This window comes from Synchiropus splendidus, chromosome 6, assembly GCF_027744825.2.
Source record: "Synchiropus splendidus isolate RoL2022-P1 chromosome 6, RoL_Sspl_1.0, whole genome shotgun sequence".
In the NCBI taxonomy this organism is placed as follows: domain Eukaryota; kingdom Metazoa; phylum Chordata; class Actinopteri; order Syngnathiformes; family Callionymidae; genus Synchiropus; species Synchiropus splendidus.
The window spans coordinates 11,407,402-11,422,303 of NC_071339.1; the positions used below are offsets into that span (position 1 = coordinate 11,407,402).

The 14,902-nt window shown below is 43.9% G+C and overlaps 2 protein-coding genes across 3 annotated transcripts; both read right to left on the minus strand.

The window, feature by feature from the left end:
• Positions 1-158: 158 nt before the first annotated feature.
• Positions 159-7,884, minus strand: npepl1 (aminopeptidase like 1). Of its 2 annotated transcripts, none has more exons than XM_053868250.1 (12): positions 7,654-7,884; positions 6,748-6,933; positions 6,513-6,683; positions 5,234-5,323; positions 5,091-5,172; positions 4,527-4,669; positions 2,906-2,983; positions 1,857-1,957; positions 1,658-1,781; positions 1,273-1,449; positions 712-822; positions 159-539 (listed from the first exon to the last, which is right to left on the minus strand). In XM_053868250.1, exons 1-12 carry the CDS (start codon positions 7,807-7,809, stop codon positions 381-383), a joined length of 1,578 nt encoding a protein of 525 aa, XP_053724225.1. In that variant the 5' UTR covers positions 7,810-7,884; the 3' UTR covers positions 159-380. The 2 variants fall into 2 exon arrangements, with proteins under 2 accessions (XP_053724225.1, XP_053724226.1); XM_053868251.1 differs by lacking the exon at positions 7,654-7,884 and adding an exon at positions 7,025-7,190.
• A 499-nt stretch (positions 7,885-8,383) lies between these two features.
• nuf2 (UF2 component of NDC80 kinetochore complex) lies at positions 8,384-13,765 on the minus strand. The gene is made up of 13 exons (XM_053868539.1): positions 13,549-13,765; positions 13,376-13,450; positions 12,994-13,070; positions 12,846-12,907; positions 12,563-12,660; positions 12,384-12,457; positions 12,216-12,309; positions 12,076-12,138; positions 10,798-10,935; positions 10,589-10,729; positions 10,232-10,407; positions 10,009-10,144; positions 8,384-9,929 (listed from the first exon to the last, which is right to left on the minus strand). Exons 1-13 carry the CDS (start codon positions 13,678-13,680, stop codon positions 9,822-9,824), a joined length of 1,374 nt encoding a protein of 457 aa, XP_053724514.1. The 5' UTR covers positions 13,681-13,765; the 3' UTR covers positions 8,384-9,821.
• Between the last annotated feature and the right edge of the window lie 1,137 nt (positions 13,766-14,902).

Consider the following 14,902-nt stretch of genomic DNA (forward strand, 5'->3'; position numbering starts at 1 on the left):
AGAGGAAACCTTCATATTTCATCATATAATAATTCAGTTGAGGTGAAAGCAACATAGCTTTAAATTAAACCACCACAAAATACAGTGTGAAGTTGGTCCAGACTCCGCATTATGATCCTGCAGGTCAAGGCAAAACACAACAGAAGTGATGTGGTCGACATGATACGGCAGTATTTATTGGTTTATTCTCCGTTATGGAATCAGTTACAAAGACGTTGCATAGCTACTGAATCTAATTCAACACTGACTCATTAAGGATCCAATTGAGCGATAAACATGGTGAGGAAACGCTGTCACGAGTCTGAACCAGGTTCAGAGACTCAAGCTGGCAGCAGCAGTTTGAGAGACCGGGGTCAGTGGTGGGTTTCTGGGATCAGGATCTAGACCAGCCGTCTCCTCTTGCAGTCTTGCTCCATCTGCTCGTCCGGCATGTTGGTGGCTGCTCCCAGCGGAGACACTCGCTTCAGTAGGCCGTCGTCCGACGCCTGGCCGAACAGCGCCATCAGCAGCGCCACCCCGAACCCTGTGGCTCGCTCCCCCTGAGGGACGAAGAGCATGGGTCAAACCAAGGGTGTCACAAGTACAGGCATCAGCTGGTGCCAACACAAGCCGAGTCTCTCAGCTGTTCGACTGCAGAAAGGGACCAGGTTTTCTAATGTCCGATGATACTTGATAAGTAAACAGTCTGGGTCTGCGTCAGCAAGGACTCACCGCATGAACAGGGGAGGCGATGTCCACGTGGACCCAAACACCAGGCCAGTCGAATCCCAGGTGGGAGTTGATGAAGAGGCCGGCGCAGGAGCTCTGAGCGTTCTCTCGGTCCTGCAACACAAGTCACGCATCAAACCGGGCCCAAACGCTGATATCCAGTCGTGAAACATGGCCATCTAGATGGTCCTCAGTGCTCAAAACCCCTTGGCTTTGTACAGCCATATTGATGCAATCTCATCATTCTAAAATGTAGAGCACCCCCTACTGGGCGCTGAAAATGAGGGCACAGTTTCATGACTACCCATCAACCCATTTTTTTATTTAGAAAACCTGGACTCAGAGAGACGAGTATTTTAACTTCCAGAAAAGTGAGAGGAGTGGTGGGCACTCATTTTCAGAACCAAGAATAACAGTCGCTTCAATGTAACCTTCTCAACCTACAGCGCCACCTACTGAGCTCAGCGAATGAGCAGCAGCTAGCGAGAACTGTAAAAACGTTTGTCATATCTGTATTCAATTCTTTTAAGAAGCAAAGATGTTCGACGTCTTCATGTCACTCACTGCCACTGAGTTCTTCATGTCAGCCACAGCCGATGTGAACTCGCTGAAGTGCATCTCGGGACAGTAGACCAGCGGGTGCGCCAAGTCTCCGCTGCTGCGGCCAGCGCGCACGCACGCTGCCTCCCACTGCTCGCTGTTGGACATCACGGCCGCGTGGAACTTCCCTGTGGAGATGCCCTGAACACAGAGAGCAGACCAAAACCACACTGTCTCAGTTCCCTGTGAGGACTCCACCACTGTGGACGGATTCACAGGGACGTCTTTCTCTTCTCTTTCACCTGCCGCCTCCATGTTCAACACTCTTCATCCAACACAAGTAGATCTCCTCAATGTTAAGGGTGAAGCCATTCACTCACTAAGCCTCTCCATCTGCTGACCATCTCACCTGGGCTCCGGTCAGCGTGGCCATGTCAAGGACGATATCGGCCGACAAGTCCTTGCTGGCGTAGGCCACGCCGTCAGCCAGCACCAGTCGGCCCTCGGCATCAGTATTGTTGATCTCCACTGTCCTGCAGAGCCAACACATGACGCACCACTGAAATACTGCGTCACTATTCAACACGGAGGTTTATATCCCAACATACTTTCCGGAGTACAGCGTGTGGATGTCGTCTGGGCGGGTGGCTGTGGGTCCCACCGAGTTCTCAGCAAGGCAGAAGACTGCGTGAAGATTGTCATTGAAGCCCTGCAAGGAAGAGGAGGCGAAGACCCCTTTTATTTGCTTCACTTTCATCCTGTGAAGGATGCACACGTCACAAAACCTTTTCACAATTCTCTCTCCTACAATGGTTGTTTTCCATTGAAGATTCCAATTGAAGATTTCACTAATACTTTGACCGCTTTAGAATTTGTTGATGGTCCCTAACTGATGGCGTCTCGTAGCATTAGCGCTGTCTGTGAGAGTGTGTCCACGATCAGTGAACCCTAATAGGGACGCGGAAGAGGATGCTGCCGCCAATACCGGAGCGGAGCTCCATCCAATATCCAACTATTTTCACCACAGTGTTTCGCCGAGGCGCCAGCGCAGTGGGAGGCCTGCATGTATTGATATGAACCAAGGCAGACGACCACGTCAGAGAACCATCTAATACTTCTTCTCAGTTATTTTCTGTCGCGCCCCCCCCACGAAGAACTAAACATTTCATGTCCCCCAACTCTCGCTGCCTCTGTAAATAGAATCATTTGTGTATAAAATGATCACAAGTGCACCCCTCCCTTAACATTTAAGAAGAAAAGTAATGACGATCAACTTACAATAAAGAATAACTATATTAAGATTGTATTTGCCTGTAACATAAACGACTTAAATGTATCAATTTGTCTGAAATAAAAAACAAAAATCATGAGTGGAGATGCAATTATACTGAATTCTTGGAGGGCAAAAAAGTATGTTCCGAGCTCACGACCCCCCAGGAAGCGGATGGCAGTTCCTATCCAGAGTTAAGTGCCAACCAAATGGGAAGCCCCGTGACTTAACCACTCTTGATTCTTTTTAGCTAGTTCTGCGCCATCCTTCTGTTCTTCAAATGACATCTAAAACCAGTCATTGACCTTTTATTTCAAACACAATAGCACTGTCAGATGGTCCAGGCTACTGTGACAACATAAGTAATGTTCCTAACTCGCCACTCACCTGTTTAACTGTGGCCCTGAAGGCACCCAAGATGGCAGCAGCCCCACCACAGTCCCTCTTCATGCCTGGCATCGTAGTCTGAAGACAAAAGAAGGTCTGATGAGAGCAAGACAGTGGTGACACCACAGCATGTACTGTGATCACTCCCCACGTTTTCGTGACAACTTGAGAAAGAAAATGGTCTTCCTCATCCTCCTGCAGGATCTGCTTCTGACTCAAAGCTGTGTTCTGTTTATCCTGTGCAGCAGGATCATGCTGCCAAGTTAAGGACAGTGTTGCGTTCACAACTGACTGGGAAGAAAAGAAAAACCCTCTAATGTTACTGTGTTCTCCAGGCTACAAGTCGCAAGCTTTGCTGGCCCCGAGGTGCGGCTTTGTCGATATTAAAAGCTAGAATTTCAGGTTCTTCAATGTTGCTTCGCACTGACTGACATATAAACAATACATGTCTGTGATGTGCCCCAGAGATTTTCCATGTTAGAAATCGTCACATCAAGAAAACACAACACAGATCATAGAAATGAAACTTTGCAATAACAAAGTGACCGGGACACTACAGCTGCTCGTGTGTAGAGTTTGGTCGCCTGGACACGGGATATTAATACTTTTCTCATGATTGACAGCTGGCATTTTCACAGCCATCAGTGCAGTGAATGTGAAAATAGCTCCTTTGCTTTGAGCCGTTTTGAGTCGTCTTGCCTCTTGGCTACGTTGGGAGGGATGAATACAAAAGATTTTGCAGGACCTGTTAACACTTATAAACACAAAACACACAAGTACATTTTTCCCAAAATACAACTAGTCGGGGTGGCGAAATGTATTCAGCCGAACAGTGAAAAAAGGGCGGTGGCGAAGAGTCACCAATAGCACGGATAGTACGACGCGATCAAACACCGAGCATTGTAGCCTGAAGGATGACTTTTCGCTTTCAATTGCAATGTAACAGAATTTTTTTTAGTTTTTTTTTTAATACAGAAAGTGCATTACAGAAGTGAAAAGAGCTCTTCGTGACCTTTGAAATTCAGGCAAACCCACTTCTCCATTCTCAGCACGCCGAGAAAGACCTGGCAACATAATCCCCCACTTTCAGCAGTGACGGCACCAACTCACAGCTCACTGCCCGGTCGGCCGGTGACGGAACAGGAGCAGTTCAACACAAGTGGAAATGATTTTGACTTTCCAACCCATGTATCACACGCTCCCTCTTTATTTGTTCATTTCTTCGTCAACCATGGTTTTAAGAACCAGTTCCGACCGCCGTCATGGCGATGCTTCAGTGTTATAGTATGTGTGATCCTAAGTCAGAATAGTCTCAGTTTTCAGTTCTTTTAAAGTGCTGGAGAGCGAGAATCAACCAAACTATCTAAAGCCGTCAGTTTTGCGTCACCACTATATAATGGGAACCTGTGTCATGTTTTTAAATAATAATAATTATTGTTATTATTTGAAAAGCAAAGTCAGAAACATAAAGAAGATGTCAAAAATATTAAATCATCTAAACATTACATTTCTTTGACAAACTTGCAAATATGTTCTGGACCAGTTATGCAACATTTAAAAAAAAATAGTAAAAATCTTAGATATACTTGTGGCCCAAAAAGCATGGCATTGACTGTACAACCTTTCCCTTGATGCTCAGGCCTCCAGTGTCGTACACGATTCCCTTGCCCACCCAGGCGATGGTCTGCGTCGCCCCCTCTGGCTTGTGGCTCAAAACTGCGAGTGCAGGAGGATGCTCCGCGGCCTTGCCGACCCCGTAGATACCTTACGGTTTCAAAGACAGAAAGAAAAATCAACTTCTACTTCATCTTCGTGCAGCTAAAGGTTAGTCTCACAGCTTGTTACACTTCAGTAATGATAAACATGCAGTGCTTAGCTAAATATTTTAACAACAAACATAGAACACAACGCAAATAGAAGCAGCTAAGTGACTACACAGCAGCTTTCACGATCACAAGCCAGAAGTCAGTTCCTGAAATCTCTCCTGTGCAAACGACACTTCCTCGACTTCGTATGAATGTTGCCACAACAGTCGCCAAACAAACAGAAACTTGAAGCCTTAAAAAGGAAATGAGATCCCAAACAGTTCCCTTTCTCGGTGCTCGTCTTGTTTCAAGTGCTGATGTGGTTTTAGGAGCCATCTTATACACACAGTCAAACCCAGGATGAGAAAACAACCTCTTACCACCGAAGCCTTTTTGTTTAAGCTCCTCTCCTCGAATGATCACTGGAGTGATTCCCAGCTCACTTCCCACCACTTTGATTTCCTGCATGAGAAACAATCTGTTTAACAAATGAGAAAAAGACAGCAGGAAGACAGGAACTCACGTCTAAGAAATGATCCGTGTTCATCTCATTGCAGGGAGTGTCCACGATGCGAGCTGCCAGCTGAACGCCATCCGCCGCGTTGGAGAGACACTGTGCACAAAAAAAAGCATCACACTGAAATATTAGGGTTTCTTGGGGCAGAGACAGTGATGGACAAAGTATATATATGAGACTTAAACTTCAGTTCTACTTCAGTAAAATAGGAAAGCATAATCTCAGCAAGAAGGCTCAGAACATCATGGGCCCCACGGTCCTGCTTGCCGCCTCAGTAAGGCGCATTGCAGCTACACAACCGAAACAAAGTTCTTGCTTGACTTTGGTTTGACAATAAAAAGTGAGGCTGAATAAAACCATAACGAAAAAAGTGAAGCGATGTGCCAACTTTGGACTGATGGACAAACGTTACGTTATGTAAAAATAACTGCTTCTGTTCATTTAAAATGTGAAGGAAAACACTGCTTGTTCACCATTTATAATGCTCCTTGATTTAAGTGTATAGTTGTATGGACTTTTATGTAACCATTGTCAGCATAATTCTGTTCGTGTGCATTAACAATGTCAACAACAATAAAAATAAAAATGAAGTGTTTGGCTTCTGTCATCTAATCTGTGATAGATTTAATAGCATTTTCTATTTTCTGATCATACGCCAAAAGACGTACCACCGATTGTGTTAAAATTTGTAATAAGAGCAACATCTGTTGTAGTGGCATGTGACAACAAAGCAACATCCCGCAACACGTGCATGTTGTGGAACTTGCACTCAGCTACGGTTCCTAAATAATGTTTTATACTTTCCAACATACAGGAAACTGAACAACGAACCATGGTAGTAAACACTGCAATTCATCGAGACATCAGTTCACCCCACAGTAGAAGGAAGAGAAGAAAGGTTGGCATTGTTTTGGAAGAACAGCATGAGAAGAATGCCGTGGAAGTGAAGACGAGTGACACGGAATCATGGGCCTGACAGGTAGATTACATCATGTGTAGGAGGAGGTGCCAGGAGAGTGTTGCTCGGCAGCTCAGACCAGTGATCTATCGGGCGAGATTAGCAACGAAGAAGCAGGGACACTGAGGATAATAGTCAATACTGACTGTCCTGACACCAGTCACTGGGTGGTTCTTTCTCGGTTACAGACAGCAAACTGTTCTTTGCACATGTGTAGAGTATTTCGAGAATCCACCATTTTCACAAGCTACTACTACCACAACTACTAGTACGACTACTTTACCACAGATGGTAAACAACTCAACAATAGATACGCAGGTGTGGTACCTTCAAGTCTGAAGCATCCAATTGGCTGCTGTCTTGGCCCACAATCAGAAACTCAACAGTCACATGTTTCTTCTCAGTCCTGGAGGAGGATGAGGAGCGGCGGGAAAAAATAGGAAAAGCTCTGGCGATGGCACAGGCGGAAGCAAACACCTCGGAACGCTCACACACCATCTGTAAGGACATCAAGTGATCAGGACAGACACAAAACAAAACGTTGATGAGGTGAAACACGGACCACAATGCAGCGGTTGTTTCCTCCAGGCATACAGGAGCGCACCAGGCGGGACACGAAGTGAGCAGCAGACGGACTGTTGTGGCGGCTCAGGCGGAAAGGAAGAGAAGCCACCACAGCATGGTTGAGGTACAGGGGACAGCTGTCTGTTGGATTTGGTTTCAGAGCATTCACAGCCGCCTGCCAGATCTGGACAAAGAAAAGCAGAGTTAACACAGAACAACGCATGGTGCAGGCTACTGAGATGGTGCTCGCCTGAAGGCTAACACCTCTTCAGGACCTGTATGTCTCCAGGAGCCGGGCACATTCAGGTCAGATCCGACCCTTCTCACCCTGGACATGGACTGTGACTCCTCTGTTAATAACAGTCTCTCCTCCTCAGCACCAGACTCATGAACACTTCCTTTCTTTAATTCACCACACAATGCTGCGCTACAAAATACTCCCATCACACTTATCTTTTCTATTTTTATCTTGACTGCACCTTCACTGACAGCAGCAATAAAGCTACAGTCGCGCTTGAACGTCACTAGACTTGCATTTCTTGGCTTTTAAGAGGTAACCACAATCACAGCTCAGAGTCCTCGGTGAGTAACTAGACTTTGATCTCAACACTCAGTTGGTACATGCTTGTTTCGAAAGCAGCATTAGAGAAAGACTTCCTTGGACATTCAATGTCAAAGCAACGGCTCGCTTCGCTTCCTCAAATCCAATTAGTCATTGATAAAAATGGCCATGAGAGACCTGATAAAACTTAAAGAGGGTGTGGGGGTGGGCTTCGTGTCGTAGAAAGTTATACATAATAAACTGAGGAATAGAAGCGTATTTTGCGCTCCAACATCATCTAACCTAGGAGTGAGTGCCACAAGTTTAGCACGATGCTACCATTAGCTCGAACTGCAACTTCACCTCTTTGCTGACGGCGGGCTGCAGCTTTCCTCTCACTTGGCTCCAGTTCACCTGCTGCAAGTTGGCCTGCTGGCCCAGGATCAGCACCGGCCGGCTCTGCGGCTCGGAGTCCCCGGCAGAAACCTTGAACTCGAGCACCACGTTCGCCATCTTCATGACACGCTCGGCTCTTCCTGCTGCTGGAGCAGACTGACCACTTGTCAAACTAGAACAACCGGGGCCGCCGACGGAAGCCGGAAGAGGACAAACGTTATATCTTCTTCTCTTGTAGAATGAACATCAGCTCACTGCTTCCACCTGATGTATCGCCAAGCACTAAAAAAAGTGGCACGGTAGTGTACGACACGAATAAAGCAAACCAAAACACGCAATTAAATCAAGTAGAATGAGTTAGCTCACATGATACACGATTATGCGAATGATAAATATTTAACCTAGTGAAACTTCACTATAAAGTCGCGATCGCACTGCGTCAAACATTTCAATTTTGATTTCTTCGAAGTTAAATAGTTTTTACGGGATAATAAAAATTCGATGCAACAATTGTGTTCATATGAATGTATGTAATTAAAATGAAAGGCTTTTGTGTTTGAGGTTCAACTGGGTTTAAACACAAATTATGAGATTACAGTACACAACACAACAGACTGAAAAAGATAAACAAAACAAGTGTTGCTTGAATATGGTGTGACACTAGTTTTTTTCATGTTTTGCTGATAAATCCAATAACGTAGTTATTACAAAGAACACTTCACACTGAGAAGTCCTACGTTTCTTTGTGAACAACATGTGTCCACTATGAAGTGATGTTCATTGTACAGCTAGCAGTTTATGGTCTCTTTGACAAAAATATTTTAGTGGTAGGTGTGAAGGGATTGGAGGGGGACACCAACGATCTTCTCAGCCGCTCTCACGACAGGAGTCAGAGCAAGAGCCGTGATGCAGCTGGTCAGGATGTTCTCTATGGTGCCTCTGTAGAACCACTCCAGCTCTTAGCTTTCGCAGGAAGAACAGATGCTAGTGAGCTTTTTTTGACCAATGATGTGGTGTTGATGTTCCAGAGCAGGTCTTCATAGATGTGCACACCCAGGAATTTCGTGATGCTCTCCTGAAGTCCATAATAACCTCCTTTGTTTTGTTGTCCTTACACCCCAAAGTACGTACACCAGCTTCATAAGGAAGGGAACTTTCATACCTTCGAACAGTAGCAAGAAACATTCTGTCGGTAATTACAACTGAGAAGCTTTATATCAAATCATAAAAACTGGCCCAAATTTAGGGAACCCAACATGGTGGAACAACTTATGGAAAATATTCAAAAAGGTGAAAGTAATTGGTCGAATTTACCAAATATTTTTGAACTTGGACTGCAATCACAAACACATCAAACATTAAAGCAAGATGGAAGGTGGAATTGAATACGGAAACATCAACTGAAACCTGGGGACAAATATGCATGGAAGCACATCGTGTCACTAATGCAAATATATGGCGGGAGTTCAAATGGAAAGCTGTCACAAGATTTTTTCTGCCACCAGAGGTGGTTGCAAAACTGAATAGGACTGGTCCGAACACTTGCTGGAGGAATTGTGGAACACACATGGGTAATCACACATGCCGGAAACTGTTTTGGACATTTTCAAGTTCCTCAATAGGTCATTCGGTGGAGCTGTTGCAAAAGATTATAAAACAGCAGTATTGGGTTGATTCCTGTGGGTATTGGGGGAAGGGCAAACATCTACCTCTGGAATTGGCAAATGGCAAAAACCTGAGCCACCAACCTATCAGACGTGGCTTGACAAAGTAATGGAAATCTATCAGATAGAATGACTGACTTACTAGCGTAGACTTGCTTAAATGATGAAAGCCGTTTCTTGATTTATGTGGACATTTCTCGGACTTGGACTCTGCTTTGGTTTGGTGAAATGTATCATGTTTATTCTATCATTGTACTGTATTATTGTAAGGTCTATATTTGTATTATTGTAAATTACTGATGCAAAAAATTCAATAAAAAGAAAGTTTAAAAAAGGCTCCTCGGGCAACAATAAGCAGTAGAGGGTTAGACAGCAAGGAATAACAGCAGAACATAAAAGAACAATTATATGATAACTGTGCAATACATGCTTTTCCAAAAGGAAAATCAGAACACAAACAAATCTAAGGGATTAGCAGTCCGGTGCCTTCTTGCTCATCATCTGCTTCACATCGAGGACGTTAGACTGAATCCTCTGATGTAAATCTTTCATGGAAGCTTTCACTGTGTCGTAGAGAATCTGAGGAGAAAGTATTCAGGATTATGCTTTTAATCTCAAGTGAAAATGGCTTCATAGTCAAAAATATCTGACACCACACCTGAGCTTTCTGGGTTTCCTCGCTGCAAACCTCTTGAAGGCTCTTGATCTTCGCCTTCAGCTGCTGTGTGGCTCTGCAGATCTCCTGGATTTTGTCGGCCATCTCCTCTCGCTTCTGCTGGATTTGGTTACAGTGCCTGACGGTGGATTGAACAGGGTTTCAGTGTGTGCAAAAATAGGAAAGCAAGCAAAGACTGAAAGGTACATAGACATTTGAAAAGTACCTCAAACTTTCTTCAACATGATGGTCCTTCATCTCTCGCTTCTTCTGCCGTCTAATGTTCTGCTTGGACTCTTTGTCCAGCTTCATTCCGAGAGCCCTCTTCAGCTGTCCCTCCTGCACTCTCAGGTTCTTCAGCTCTTTCTGTTTGTTTTCAATGTCAGTCATCTGCTCTTGGTTCTGCACACAAACACCACACACTTGCAGCGACCCACATTAAAGCAGCAACACTTCACATGCCAACATTTCAGAGTATAAACATGGCATCTTCCTTTTTTTTCTTCAAGATCTGCATGTTGGTTCGTGCCACCATTGTTTTGCTCGATTCCTCATGATTCTCAGACAACGATCTCAGCCGTACCGCCTCCTGCCGCTGCTTGCACTTGTTCATGCTGCTCTCCAGGTCCTGCAGGAAGCTCATGATCTGCTGGACCTCCAACTCAGCATGGGTCACGCTTTGTGCCATGGTCTGCAGCTCCACCACACGCTCATCAGTTTGCTCCTGAAACAGATAGGAGTCCAACTGGCACCTCGTGATCACTGATCTGATTCATTTAGTCAAGCACTCACAAAAGAGAGCTTAATGGTCTTGACGCTTTCTCGCATTTTTTCCATTTGGCTCTTCAGTTCCTCCGGAGACTCCACAATCTGGGACTTGAGATTGGAGATGACGTCCTTCATGTTGCTCACATCCACCTTCATCTGGGCCTAAAAACACATCACCCCCATCACCCACTTTTGTTAGTTTCTTCTGACAATGGCACACGTCACACTTCCATTCATTATATATCTTAAGAGTGCAGTATTTTGTGCTGCAGTGCTTTATTGAAATTATTCCAATAATCAGGTTGTTTTAAGAGAGACAAGTAAAATTAAATTAAGGCACTGATTTCTCACATTGCATTCAGTGATGAATAAATGTCTATCCATCAAATGACAATCCAGAAACAAAGCCATTCTTCTTGAACTGAAATCAAAGAATAGAATACGAAACTACATCATTGTTATTGGTCCCAAAAAAACTTACAGCAGTACAGTACAGGACAGTAATAACAGTGTGGCTGTGTGAAAACAAAAATGTTTCAGAAACTTTTGGTCAAGAAAGACTTCTTTCTTTGGGATTTATTTTTATACAAGTACATGGGGGGGGGGGGAGTAAAATAATAATAATAATAATAATGGCCTTGTTATTGGCCAACGTGAAAGCAAAAAGAAATAGGACTTGTCACAGATTTTCCAACAGGAATCCCATGAATCAAGTCCATAGCAATTTTAACCCTGTGAAGCCCCAACTGTTATATAATTGACACAAAATTGGACCCTTTATTGGGCCCTCTAAACAAAAAAAATCATTTTCTATGTACAAGTTTCAATTTGTATCATATACGGATTATTTTTCTCCTCAACAAACAAAAACAAACTTGAAACACAAACAAATCAAACATGTGTATTTCCAAAGAAAAAGGGAAAAAAAAGACTTGGCAAAGTTCATCAAAAACCACCTGTGTCCAACTCCCGAGTCATGGCAGTCTTGTAATGTCTTGTAAAGGCCCTCAACTGAGCGAATTACTACCCCCTTTGATATACAGTATATGTGCACTACATGTATCTGATCGTACACATCAGGTTTTTCAGGGGAGAAAAAAGTCACACTGCCCACGAGGAGGGCAGAAAAACGTATTAAATAAGATACCTTTGGCATTATTGGTTTAAAATGACTTGATTTGATCATTACTCCTGACATTTTTAACAATAAGAATGTTGTTCTTTTTCAGGTGTGCGGACCACACTGAAGGAAATATCTGCCCAGTAATTCAGACACATTACAGAAATAGAAATGAGTCTTACCAGCTTCTGAGTCATTTCTGCGATCCCGGCCTTCCATTCTGCGATGCTTTCTTTTCTGGACCCCTGAAAGAGTCGATTCCTCGATATTGAAAAAGAGCACAATCAAGAGGTCCAACTGTGTGGAGCGGATCACTACACACCACTTCCTTGTATTCATGCGTGGTGGCAGTCTGAAGCTCGGCGAGCGCCGCAGCCAGCTCATTGGCCTCAGCCTGCTGCTCCGGAGGAATGGTCCTGCCATTGCCAGAATACAGTAGCTGAGTCAACAACTTGGAACTGCCCACACACGTCACTTTGATCCAACTTACCTGAGGATGTTGATTTTCCTCTCAGCTTCCTGGTTGTCTCTCATATAGGCCTGCAGCCGCTCGGTGTCCGCTCTCTGAAGACAGACACAGTTGGTTCTGAATACACAACAGAGCACCGCCCTAAAAGAGACCACGGTGCCGGTTCTATTCTGAGAGAAGGACGACATAACGGCACGTACAAATTTGCTCTGCTTTTCCCAGACCACCCCCATCCTGCGTTTTCTGAAGAGGAGAAAGTTCATGATCGCACTCAGGATGGTGAGAGTCCTCTGCTTTTCTGAAAGAAAACGTTTGAACAAACCGATTGAGCATCAGTTTCTGCGTGCTTCCTCTTACCAAAGACAATAAACAAAGCAGTTGAAAGAGCTAACACACCACCCATCTTTGAATACAAATATATTTCATCGACCCTTTATTTGCAAAATGCTAAACGACTGAAGACAAAAGAAAAAGAAATCTTACTTGGCATTAGAAGATCATTCAATGAAAAGTCAAAAACCAGACACATGGGCAGAAACTGGCACCTAAACAAGCAAAAAAAGAATAAATAGCTAGCAATTCAAATTGATCGACAGTAAAGCTAGATTTAAGAGAACACATGAATATTTACATGCGCATGTGGACATTTAATATGGCCGTTGACCCCTCATGAAATTCAGGATTCTGAAAATTCTCCGCCAGTGGAATCTGTGAGACGAGCAAAAAAATAAATAAATAAATGAAGAATGTCTCTTATTTGCCAACTTTAATGCAAATTCATTTGTGTTTAATGGGTTATATTAGCATATATGGAAAATCTCGAGTGTGGATTTATTCTAAAAAGTCATCTAAGATACTGTATGACAGAAGAGAAGAAGAGTCATATGCACAAATAAGATTCAGAACTAAGAAGGAAACAAGACACACTTACAAACGCATAATACGACTGAAATAACTTTTTTTTTTAAAGATGGAATAACGGTTTTGATAATCAGGGATTATACTCAACATACCATGGAATTACACTCCGGTCTGAAAGGATACAGAGGCTGCAAGACTCGCATATAAAGAGCCTGAACTGACTCTGGCTGTAAAATATCACAAAGCATTACAAGTCATCAGCAATATACTGTATATCGACCTCAAAGATTCATGTCACCCTGACAACGCACGGACACACACGTACCTTCGGAAGTGGAACCAAGTCACCCTTGGTGAAGTGTTTCGCCTCCTGCTCAGTCAGAACCTCGGTACGAAAAAAGGTTATCAATGCGTCCGCATTGTACATTGGAAACGTATTTTCGGTCGCTGCCGACATTTTCAGCAAACGTTAGTGAAGCTGGAGAGGGACGCAACGAAAGCTTGAAAAGTGGCGCCAACAAATGTGTTTTCCTGTTGATTCGTTGAGCTCGAATGCAATTGGTCGATCTGTACTGTGTCGCCCCAGTAAGGAAGGTCGCTATTGGCGGTGTACGAAAGTCGCTAAATGACGTCAACGAGCGAGTTGTACAACGACTTCGCGCATGCGTGACCCCTGTTTGAAAGCGAACTAGATGAAATGGTGTTGACGCGTCCCACCGTGGGGGAATTCAGCATGTTGCAGTAGCCAACGACTACAAAGGCACAGACACTCAAACAAGACAAATAGATACCCATTATGTATAAACAAATACCATGACAAAATAAATATAAGTACAGATAAGCAAATAGATAATACATACAGAATGATAAAATACAATTTATAATTAATAAGTCGTTTTTTCAGTTTAGTAAAATGCAGATTGTATTATTTTGTTAAAAAAATATTTTAACTATTTTAATTAATGAAATAATCCCAAGCTCTGATAAATGCAGAGGGTTGTGTCAGGAAGGGCATCCGAAGTAAAAACTTGCCAATCTAAAGATGCAGATCAGACAATTGTATCTCATACCGAATGGGTCGGGTCACGACCGCCATCAGTGCTGTTAACCAGCAGGGTGCTGATGGAACTACTGTAGGTGGAAGTCGGAGAAGGAGAGGGGGGAAGTATGCCAATAGACTGAGGGAGAAGAGGAAAGACAAGAGAATAGGGTTGAGAGTAGGGAGTTTGTCAGGAATGTTCTAGAAGTGAAACGAGTATCAGACAGAGTGATCGGCCTCAAGTTAGAAATTGAAGGGGTCATCTTCAATGCAGTTGGTACTTATGCCCCACAGGTGGGGTGGGACCTTGAGGAGAAGGAGACCTTCTGGAGTGAATTAGATGAACTGCAGGAGAGTATTCCCACAGGTGAGAGAGGGGTCATTGGGGCAGGAAACAGAGGTGACGAGGAAGTGATGGGAACGTTTGGTATCCAGGATAGGAACACTGAAGGTCAGATGGTTGTAGACTTTGCATAAAGGATGGAAATGGCTGTGGTCAATACTTTCTTCCAGAAAAGAGAGAAGCATAGGGTGACTTGCAGAAGTGGAGGTAGGAGCACACAGGTGGATTACATCTTGAGTAGATGATGTCACTTGAAGGAGATTTGTGATTGTAAAGTAGTAGTGGGTGAGAGTGTGG

Bases quoted from the DNA above. Each gene is read 5' to 3' on its own strand.
- nuf2 (XM_053868539.1), bottom strand. From the start codon at position 13,680: ATGTCGGCAGCGACCGAAAATACGTTTCCAATGTACAATGCGGACGCA. The intron at 12,458-12,562 runs GTACGTGCCGTT...GTCTGTCTTCAG, and splicing joins GGGAAAAGCAGAGCAAATTT to AGAGCGGACACCGAGCGGCT. The intron at 12,139-12,215 runs GTGTGTAGTGAT...CGACTCTTTCAG, and splicing joins CGCATGAATACAAGGAAGTG to GGGTCCAGAAAAGAAAGCAT.
- npepl1 (XM_053868250.1), bottom strand. From the start codon at position 7,809: ATGAAGATGGCGAACGTGGTGCTCGAGTTCAAGGTTTCTGCCGGGGAC. The intron at 5,173-5,233 runs GTGAGTTCCTGT...TTTCTCATGCAG, and splicing joins ACACGGATCATTTCTTAGAC to GAAATCAAAGTGGTGGGAAG. The intron at 2,984-4,526 runs GTTGTACAGTCA...TTTTGTCTTCAG, and splicing joins GCCTGAGCATCAAGGGAAAG to ACTACGATGCCAGGCATGAA.